We start from the raw sequence: 11,041 nt of genomic DNA on the forward strand, positions 1-11,041 counted from the left end.
ATGCTATTAAAGAAGTCAAAATATGTGAACAAAACTTACACACTGAAGTACACACCACTGTCTGGGAGCTCTCAGACTTAAACTGAGAGCTCAATACAGAAACAATGTCGCAATAAAATGATACAGTTGACAAGGGAGGTTTTGAAAAATGACACAGGAAGGTTGAAGATTTCAAATTATAGTAATTTGGAGCTACTCAATAATGAAAAACAAAAAACAAAAAAAACAAACCCAACTTACTAATAGAGTACTGAGTACAGTAACTACTTGAAGGAACATATCTAAATTATGAAAAGTGAAATTACATTGAAACATATTTTCTTCATCTACTATTTAAAGAAGCTCTGATGAATTACAAAACATGTCTCAGTCATATCCATCCATTGTAGGAACCAGGACTCGAGAGATGGCTCAAGGGTTAAGAGTGCTTACTGTTCTTGCAGACGACCCAGGTTTTGTTGCCAGCACCCACATGGTGGACCACAACTACCTATAATTCCAGTTCCGGGGGATCTAATACCCTCTTCTGGCCTCCATGGGCACCAGGCACACATTAGTGTGCAGGCAAACACTCATACACATAAAAGTAAATAAATCTTTTTTAAAATCTGTAGAATCACATTACAATTTTGAAAAAGCTACAGTATCCAAGAACTGACTCCAAGAATTATTATTACCTAAAGTGAAACAAGTGTAGTATAGGGAATGTCACTCAGAAAGAAGAGTTATTGTCTTTACTATGTGACTAAGCAAATGCCTCATGTAAATATCTAAAAACAGTAAAATTACTTAACAATCCATGTTCTGACATAGCACACCCTCAAACATTTGCTATTGGTGAATGAAATCTTGGGAGCTTATCTGTTTTAATCCCCTCTTTCCCAATCAGAACTTTTAAATCAACAAAATCTCTCTTTGACAAAGAGAACAGAGAGCTTATTTATCAGGCTTCTTTGGTCCTGAGCTAGACCATTTCTAAGTTAAGAATGGGGATATGCATCTGGCTTCAGTTCTACAGGTTTCAAAGCAAAGAAAAATACAATCCAAGAAATACCATCAGAGCTGGAGAGACGTCTCAGTGGTTAAGAGCACTGATTGATCTTACAGAGGACCCCGGTTTGATTCCTAGCACCAACATAGTGGCTGACCAACCATCCTAACTCCAGTTCCAAGGGATCTGATGCCCTTTTCTGCCCTCCTCAGGCACTGCATGACAGAGATACACCTACATACATACAAGTAATACACTCATACACATAAAATAAAAATAAAATATTTTTTAAAGGAATAATGGGGCTGGAGGTTAAATGGGGCTTAGAGGTTAAGAGTACTGACTGCTCTTGCAGAGGACCCGGGTTCGAGTCCCAGAACCCACATGGTGACTAAAAATCATCTGTAACTTCAGTCCCAGGGTATCCGATGTCCTCGTCTGACCTCCACAGGCATGGCATGACACAGATGCACTTATACGCATGCAGGTAATACACTCATAACATAAAATAAAAATGATAAATAAAACATAAAATAAAAAGAAATAACATCAATGAAAAAATGTATCTACTCAGAGTGTTTTCATAGGATTAAGGCATGGTTTGTAGTATACTTTGCCAAATGAAATGTAAAACGAAAAGAGGAAGCCACACCTTGATGGTGCCAACTTACATCTGCCATTCGCTGGGCATGTGGAAGGGTTTCCATTATTTGCTGTTGTAAAGCTGCTACTTGACTACTTAACTCTTGAATGGACTGGACTAAGTCATCTGTTTCAAAAATGATTGAAAGATCTTCTAGATCCATGAAAATTGAATGTAGAAGACTGTGCTTTTGTTCAGAATCTTCCAGAGCCATCTAGACAGAGAAGGAAGAGAGGGAGAAACATCAAAGTGATGAAAGAAGTTGATAAAGTTCAGAGCCCCAAAAGTTTTAACTTTGTCTCAACATTTCAAACTCCTGGTCATTTCCATTTTCAGAATGAAATCATTGCACACTGTATAGTAAAGGGAGTGAGTGACATCAGTGTCTGCCTGTCAGGCCATGATGCACAGGCTGCGTATCCGTAACTGAAATGCCTGGACCCAGAAGTTGTTTGGATTTCAAGTTGTCTTTTTTAGATTTTAGAATATTTGCATATACATAGAGATAGCCTGGGACAAGGCTCAAGTTTAATATTCTATTTATTATTCTTATTTCCTGTGTATGAGTGTACTGCCTGCATGTGTGTAAGTGCACCTGTGTCATACAATGCTCACAGAGGACAGAAGAAGGTGTCGGGTCTCCTGGAACTGGAGTTAGGATGGCTGTTAGTCACCATGTGGGTGCTGGGAACTGAACCTGGGACCTCTGCAAGAGCAGTCAGTGCTCTTGACCACGAGCCATCTCTCCAGCCCCAAGGTCCAAGTGTTAAATGTGAAATTCATTTATGTTTTGTGTATACCATATACACATAGCAAGAAGGTAATTTCATAGACTGTTTCCAACTCATTTGCATTCAGCTATTGAATTTTCTACTTGTGACATCATGTTGGTGCTAAAAAAGTTTGAGATTTGGAACATTCAGCTTCTGGGTTAGAAATGCTTAATTTACATACAGTGAACAATATATTTGGTCTTTATCTCCAATTACAAATTAGGGTGCTTCTAAAACCATTCAAATTTTCTGTAAGATAGAGGCGGGGACTGTCTTTGCTCATAAGCCCTTTTAAAACGCATCCTCTTTTTCTTTGGTTACCCCTTCCTTTCTTTTCCTATATTTGGGATGAAGGGGCTAGGCATCAGACTCAAGGTCTTGTGCATACTAGGCAAGCACTCTGCCACTGTAAATTTAGAATTTTTAAAGTATCTCAGTCATGTACTGGAAATATTCAGCTTCTAATTATAGTTTTTGAGTTATTCCATAAAAATAAGTAACAAGAGAAAGAACACATGCTTATATAAGCAGAATTCTAATCAAAATCTCTAATACCAATTAAATAGTTCAGAATTTTATATCGTTCTTATTCAAAATTCTAATAGGCAAACTTACAGGAGATCAGAACTTCAATCCAGTGCCTTTACCATAATATCATGTACAATAGCAAAGGCATAAAATAATTAGAGATTAAATTTAACAATATACACACGAGACCTATACATTGAAAAGCACAAAATACCGCTGAGAAAATTAAAGATCAAAATAAAGATATATTTCTTTGAAAAGTACAATTAAGATACTAATTATCTCTTCAAATTGATCTACAGATTTAATGTAATCCCACTCAAAATTCTAACAAATGTCTAAGCAGAAATTGACAAGCTATTTCTAAGATTTATATAGAAATACAAAATAAGATTAGTCAGCAAACAAATAAACAACAAAACAACACTTTGAGGAGGGGCCAGTGCAAGGGTTCAGGAGAAAAGGCACCAAGTCTAAGCTTGAAGACCTGATCCATCCCAGGGATCCACATCTTGGAAGGAGAGAACCAATTCCTAGAAGTTGTCCTCTGACCTCTACCCACACCCATGGCACACACCCCCACCCACATACACACATGCACACAAAATAAATAAAATGTAATAAAAAACAACTTTGAGGACAGGCGAGATGGCTCAGCGGGTAAAGGTGTGTGCTTCAGAGCCTGACGACCCGAGTTCAGTCCCTGGAACCCACACGGTGGAAGCTGAGAACTGACTCCTGCAGGTTGTCCTGTGACCTTCACACACAAGGACATGCCCACAAATATAATAAAATAAAAAAACTTTGAAAAGTGATGGAGCTGTAGCTCAGTTAAAGAGTGCTTGCCTAGCATGCATGAAACCCTGGGTTTGATCCCCATAACTGCACAAAATCAGGCACGGTAGCCCATTATCTGTAATCCTAGCTCTTGGGAGGTAGAGGCAGAAGGATCAGAAGTCCAGGGTTATCCTTAGCTACATAGTGAGTCCAAGCCTGCACTAAGTGAGACTCTGTCTCAAAAACACAAGAAAAAATAAACAACAAACCAAAAATACAACACAGAATAGTAACAATAGAACTTTGAAAACATGCATGAATTCGAGCTTTACTATAAAGACATAGTAGCCAAGACTGTCATAATGGAGAAAGAACAAACAGATCAGCAGAAAAAAGGGAGAGCCCAACAATAGACCCACAAAGTCAACTGACTGTCACAAAGGTGTCAAGGTAATTCAATGGCTTGAACAATCTGGTATCCATGTGGAAAAACATTACCTTTGATCCTTGACTCACAGCATGTACAACAATTAACAGCAAGTTGATGGGAGACTGCAGTGAGAGTTAGCGATATCGACTCTCTAGATGGTAACATTGGAGGAAACCTTTGTGACCTTGGTCAGGTAAAGATTTCTTAGACAAGCACAAAAAGAATAACCCATAAAGGAAAATACTGACAACTTAGACTTCATCAAATCAGTAACAGCTGTTCTCTGAAAGACAGTGTTAAGAGAATGCAAAGGAGGAGGAGGGTTGTAGCTCAGTGGTAGAGCACTTACCCAGCACGCACAAGGCCCTGAGTGGGATTTCCCAGGGCACCAAACAAGAAGTGCATAAATTATAAGGGCATATATAAATGCTCAAAATAATTAATTATTAGGGAAGTTAGAGAAATATTATTTGAAATTCCACTACCTGTCATTAGAATGGTACGATTTAAGAGACTTACAATATGAATTGCTCCTGAAAATACAGAGCAACTGGAACTCATATTGCGGGTGAGACTGAAAAGTGTCACAGCCATCTTGGAAAACAATTCGGCAATTTTTTATTTACCTAAACACTGTAAAAGTCAGAAATCCTATCCTAAGGAGTTTGTCCATTAAAATGAAATGAAGATCTGAGTCTGTTTGTATATAAATGCTCACAGCAACGCTGCTCAAGATGGCCTGCGGAAAGCAGCATCTAAAATGCACCCCCACTTACTGGTATTCATGGTCACAGAATCAGCTCACTTGAATGCAGGCTGGATTTACTCAACTACTTCTTTTTAAAAATATTTTATTTATTATTTTTACTTTATGTGTATGAGTGTATTACTTGCATGTAGGTAGGTGCACCCATGTTGTGCAATGCCCAAGGAGGTCAGAAGAGGGCATCAGATCCCCTGGAAATGGAGTTATAAACAGTTATTAGATGCCACGTGAGTGCTGGGAGTTGAACCCGGGTCCTCTTCAAGAGCAACCAGTACTCTTAACCACTAAGCCATCTCTCCAGTGCCTATTCAATCACTTCTAATAAAATATGGCTGAAGTGACAGCATGCCAGTTCCAAGATACTGAGATCACTTTCTCCTCTATGAGGCTGTTTATGGCATAAAGCCAGGAGGCAGCCTTGCAGAGAGACTCACTTGTCAGTACATGGATGTGGGGACCCCAAGTCCTGCCGGCCTCTATATGAGTCAGCATGGCAGTGCTTTCTCTCACCCTAATCAAGCCTTCATACAATCCCTCAGCTTTGCTGACACCTTGACTATGTTTTCATGAGACCTTGAGCTAGACAGGCTCAGCTAAGCTGTGCCTAGATTCTAGACTTGCAGAAACTGTCAGATAATAAACCTTTGTTGTCTGAACCCTCCAACTTTTCATATAACTTGTTATACAACAATAGCTCAAAATAGCTCAAAATCAGAAGCAACCCAAATATCTATTAACTAGTGGATGCATAAAAAAATTGATCTCCTTAACTGGAATGGCACTCAGCAACCAAAAGAATGAACTGCTGATAAATATAATAATCTGGATGACTCTCAGGAGCATTATGCTAAGTGAAAGAAGTCAGACACAAAAAACTACACACTATATGTTTCCATTTATATGGCGATGTATGAAAGACAGAGCTGTAGTAATAGAAAGCAGTAAGGGAGCGGGTACCTAAGCCTGGAGCTGAGGGAAAAGGCACTGACCGCAAAGGGGCATGAGGAAATACAGGTGATAGGAATGTGTTGAGGGTGGTGGTTACATGGCTGTGCCTTTATCAGCCACTTAACTGTACCCTTAGAATAGTTGTGTTTTACTACATGTAATTATACCTCAGTGAAGCTGAGTAAGAAGTTTATCAATTTTACAAAGGCAATGCGTATCTTAATGACTCTGACGACAACAATGTTTCTGAAATGGCCTTCAGGATATACAACCTTCCTTGAATAGACATAATCCAGGTTGAAAAGCTATAGTGCAATTAAACAAAGCTGCAAACGACTATCTCATCACTGTGGACATATAACGTAACCTAATGAGGGATGCGACCAGCTCATCTTATTCATATTCCTGCTTGAACTCCAGGAGAGGGAAACACACAGATCCTGCACCCATGGAAGGAGAATACTGGGTGCCATCTTAGAACCTTGGAGACACAACCATCAACACCATCTGGTACAATGGTCTTGCCTCACAGATGCGGGCAACTGAGGTCTATGGAATATAGACAGTAAATTACCTAAAAAGTCATGCTATAGGACAAAAAGACCCAGATGTTGGTCTCCAAACTCTGTGTCTAGTGCCTGCTGCTACTCCAACCTTCTCTCTGCCTGTGGGCATGATCAGAGGTATTTCTCTAGCCAAGGATGTATTTCAAACGAAAAGAAGGAAAAACGCAGTGCTACCTATCAGCTAACCCACCAATCACTCCGTAGATTCTCTAACTTACAGAAATCCTGAGGTCATACCTGGAGAGTGCTGGCATGGTGGCTCAGAGTCCTTGAAGAGTCATAGTGGGCAGGATTGGCCAGCAGACGACTGGTCTTTTCTATCCATGCCTCAGTGCTCTTCAGAAGTTCACTATACTCCTCCATCTTGACTGTGGCCTGTGAAGGCAATGGGGCACAAGCCTGTTGGAGGTAGTTACTGGAAGAGACTGACCCCTGAGTGGTGAGTTAGAGGCTATTGACCAGTGGTATGCCAGTCTCCTTCATGGCTGAGGACATAGTCCCGCCTGCTCCAGGTGAAGAAACCTCTAGTTTTATAGAGTGATCCCCACCACAGGTGGAAAGCACTGAAGGAGTTCCACTGAGGACCTCAACAAAGGTTCCAAGTCTGCACTGTAGCTAGCCCAGCTCCCGTTTCTGCCTCGTTCTGAACATGGACCTTGTACTTCCTCCTCTTGTCCAGGACCTGGCCCTATCATATCCCATTTCAGGATCCTTGTCCTAGCTGGATCACACTCTAAAGACGCCATACCCAGCCCCTTTTTAGAATAGGGCTAGAAAGGAACCTTATATTCAAATGGCACCTTTCTCATTGTCGGCTCCCTTCCCAGGCTCTGGGGACAGCATGCCCTAGATGCCCATTCCTGGTCTTCATTTACCTAGGGAACTACCACAACTGCCTGGACTCCCTCTGTGGTCTCACTCAGCACCATGGGGTGGAGGTAGGTACACGGGACTGGCTGCCTCTGAATGTTGCCCGTTGTTTAGCTTTGTTGAAACCCATCTTAGAACTTCCCCATGCTCTGCAGCTATCGTATATTACAGCCCCACCTTGTTGAGCTGTGAGGTTCTGGATTCTGCTCTCTGTGATACTTGTTGGTACTGCTGGAAAGGAACCATCAAATTATCCATCCATTCTTGAGCCTGTCCTGGGTCCTGCTCAACAATGTCCTGGACTTCAGAGTCCAGCTCATTCAGCTTGGAATGCCAGAGATCTAGCTCATCCCATATTTTCTGAAAAGGAAATGGTAAGTCAGAGTTTGAGTGAAGATATCATGGGAATAATGATGAGTTCACACGTGGCACTTGCATTTAGCAAGCCACCAATGCAACATCGTGGGCACAGCTGCTCATTTATACCCACAATCATTTGGTATCTGAACTGAGAAACACTTTGAGTTCTAACTGAAACCATATTCACTTCAGGACAAGTGAGCTCCCGCAGGACTGAAAGACTTGGGCACTGATAAGGGATGACTGACAGCAAACAAGGTCGATATGGTCCTATGCTTTCAAAAGCAAGGGGGGGGGGCATGGTAGAGTGAAGAAAGGCTCTGTAAGCAGGGTGTGGTGGTGCATGCCTCTAGTCTCAGCTCTCAGGAGGCTGAGGCAGGAGAACTGTTGAGATCAGGAATTTGAGACCAGCCTGGATGGCACAGTAAGAAAAGCAAACATCTCCAGAAGCAAACTCAAAAATAAAAGGGCTCTTCAGACTTGTAGATGTATATACATGCACACGCACATAAATTTACACACACATATATTATCTAGAAAACAAAATATTTATCTAATGTAAAAATAAAAGTGGTAACAACAAAAATATCTATTGCCAAGAATTAATGTGGTATCAGAAAGTTTCTGCACACACATTAGTAGTAAAAGCTTTTGACTCAAGAAACCAATAGGCTGGATTCAAATCTGAACTTATCTGGGTAGAAGGAGATTTCAAAGGTAAAAGGCTCAGTATTTGTTTAATAACATAACTTGGGAAATGAGAAAACCTGACTTTTAGGTTAAGTTCTCCTACTTAAGAGCCAAGACAGTGTCTAATAAAGAGTTATAGTTGGATCTGCTTTTTAAAGCCTCCTATTAGATTTGAGTACTTCCTAAAAATGTAGATAAGAAATTATAAACAAAAGAATTCATTGGCGAGTGCAGACCTTTCTATGCTAAAATTCTTACTGTCCCTTTATTTGTGGAAATGCTAGTTCACAGAGGGTTACCAGGAGCCAGGGCAAGTGCCTGCATGCCAAAAACTGAGCCTAACCTTTAATATGCCTGAACTTCCATTCCTCTGTGGTGGCCTCCCATCATCCATGCCCCTGTGGATCTGGTTTATGGTATTTGTTTATTTATCATTTATTTACTTATTGAGACAGGGTCTCAGCCCAGGGTGACCTTGAACTCATTATGTAACCAAAGATGACCTTGATCCCCTGCCTCCAACTGCCAAGTGTCTGGATTACAGGTATATACCACCATGCCCTGTTTTATGCTATGATGGGGATCAAACTCAGAGCTTTGTGCAGGCTAGGCAAGCACTGTCAACTGAGCCACATCCTTAGCTCTAGTTTAGGGTCTTGGGGCTTCAGATCCATCCAAAGAATGCATCTTGGGCTGACAGAGTGGCATCTTGGATGCAGATAAAGGGATGAGACAGAAATGCCAATGCTGATGCAAGTTCAAAGAGCTTGTTACCTTTTGAATGTCTTGAGCTTCCTCGATGTTTTTGCTTTTCTGTTGCAGCATCTTTTCAATGTCCTGAAGCCCACTGTTAATTGTCTCTATTTTCCTACTCATCACCAACGATGGGGAACTCTTCAAGACTTCACTGCTCATCTGTTACAGAGGAGAAAGGCACAGTTGGTTCTCTTTAGTCTCAGGATCTGACAACAAAATCTGTTCTCTTTTCACTTGTAAAAAATTTTAAGGTCTGAGAGGGATAAAATAAAAACACCACCAAAAACAAAAAACCTCCAAACCATACTGTATTAGTGACAGGGTAGATTGGCAGACTGCTAAATGACCTTTCAAAATATAATCTATAAACTGGGGCTGCAGAGATGGCTCAGTGGTTAAGAGCACTGGCTGCTCTTACAGAGGAGCCGGGTTCGATTCCCAGCACCCACGTGGTGGCTGACAACCATCTGTAACTCCAGTTCTAGGGAATCCAATGCCTTCCTTCTGACCTCAGTGGGCATTGCACAACATGGGTGCACATACACATATGCAGGCAATATACTCATACAGATTAAAAAATTTAAAATATAATCTATAAATAAACAAATTTAATTTAATATAAAAAAGTGTGCTATGTTGGGCAAAATTGCTGAGTGTACTCTTTGCGACACACTCCATGTGCATGAAATGTTAGAAAAGAATTCCTGCAGAAAATATTTCTTCTATGATCTCTCCATTTCATAAGAAAATCTTCTAAACAATCTGCTTTCGGTAAGACCAACCTTATTCTCAAGCCACTTAAAAACAAAATGTAATTTCCACCTTCCTATTTTCTTGGGTGAAACAACCTCTTCAAAGCAGCTACTTCTTGAGGCTGGAGGGTTTCATTTCTCTCTGTGATTGCTTCTGGTATATGTTTTCCTAGCCACCAGAAATCTAGCTGCTGAGCAGTATAATTTTCTTAATCTAAATAATTTTCTTAAGAAAATAACTTGTGCTAGGAAAGAAGGAATGTTGACTGCATCATTTTTCCAACTGTGTGTGTGTGTGTGTGTGTGTGTGTGTGTGTGTGTGTTTAAATTACTGTTAAGGCCACCCCCAAGCAACCACTAAATAGCCAAATAATACTATGTGCTTATCTGAGGCTAAAACTACTCAGTGCAGATAAGGATGTGGATGCAGATGCTAAAACCTGGGCTAAAATAATCACAGACCATATATCAAGGTGATGGTAGAACTTGACTTGAGAAGCCCAGGTCCCCAGGCTCCATGGCAAGCTCCGATAACAGAAGGCTGCTCAATTCACATCATGTTTTGTTCACAGACCATAAATAAAGGTCATTATTTTAAGATTTATTTATGTGTATGAGTGTTTTGCCTGCATGTATGTATGTTCACCACGTGTGTATGTGGTGCCTGCAGAGGCCAGAAGAAGGCATTGGATACTCTAGAATTAGAGTTACAGACAGCTGTGAGCCAACATACGGGTTCTGGGAATCTAACCCAGTCCTCTGCTGAGCTATCTCCCCAGCCCCAGATTTTATTTTTTTAAATCTCCCTTTAATTCTGTATTCTTTTTCTTGCTGGCCATGAACACATTACCATTTACTACACTACCATTTAATACTATTTAATGCCATTTAATATTGTGTTCTTTTTCTTGCTGGCTATGTAACACATTACCAAACAAATTATAGCCACGAGTTTTACATAATCTCTGTATCTGTGACCTGGATCCTCGAACTTCCTTGAGACCCATCATAGAATAGAAATCAGTTCCGTTTGTTACAAACATACAAATACACAATGGAAAATTTTACCCTTAAACTGTGAAAGACTGTTTTTTATTATTAGCTTATTTTGTAGGGGTTTTTCAGATATCGTGAAAATAATGTTGCATTTCTCTCAAAATATTTAGTAGACTACTGAAGCCACTGACACAC

General features: G+C 40.4%; 1 protein-coding gene across 4 annotated transcripts in view; it reads right to left on the reverse strand.

The window, feature by feature from the left end:
• Syne2 (spectrin repeat containing nuclear envelope protein 2) overlaps positions 1–11,041 on the reverse strand; it is a 367,778-nt gene that overhangs the window by 134,296 nt on the left and 222,441 nt on the right. For all 4 annotated transcript variants that reach the window (XM_017802560.2, XM_029554761.1, XM_029554763.1 and 1 more), the window contains exons 55-58: positions 9,117–9,257; positions 7,470–7,652; positions 6,660–6,797; positions 1,663–1,848 (exon numbers count right to left, since the gene is read on the reverse strand). In XM_017802560.2, the coding sequence (XP_017658049.1) occupies positions 1,663–1,848; positions 6,660–6,797; positions 7,470–7,652; positions 9,117–9,257 (648 nt within the window). The remainder of the gene's footprint in view (positions 1–1,662; positions 1,849–6,659; positions 6,798–7,469; positions 7,653–9,116; positions 9,258–11,041) is intronic.

This window comes from Nannospalax galili, unplaced genomic scaffold (genome assembly GCF_000622305.1).
Source record: "Nannospalax galili isolate Female #2095 unplaced genomic scaffold, S.galili_v1.0 scaffold144, whole genome shotgun sequence".
NCBI lineage: Eukaryota > Metazoa > Chordata > Mammalia > Rodentia > Spalacidae > Nannospalax > Nannospalax galili.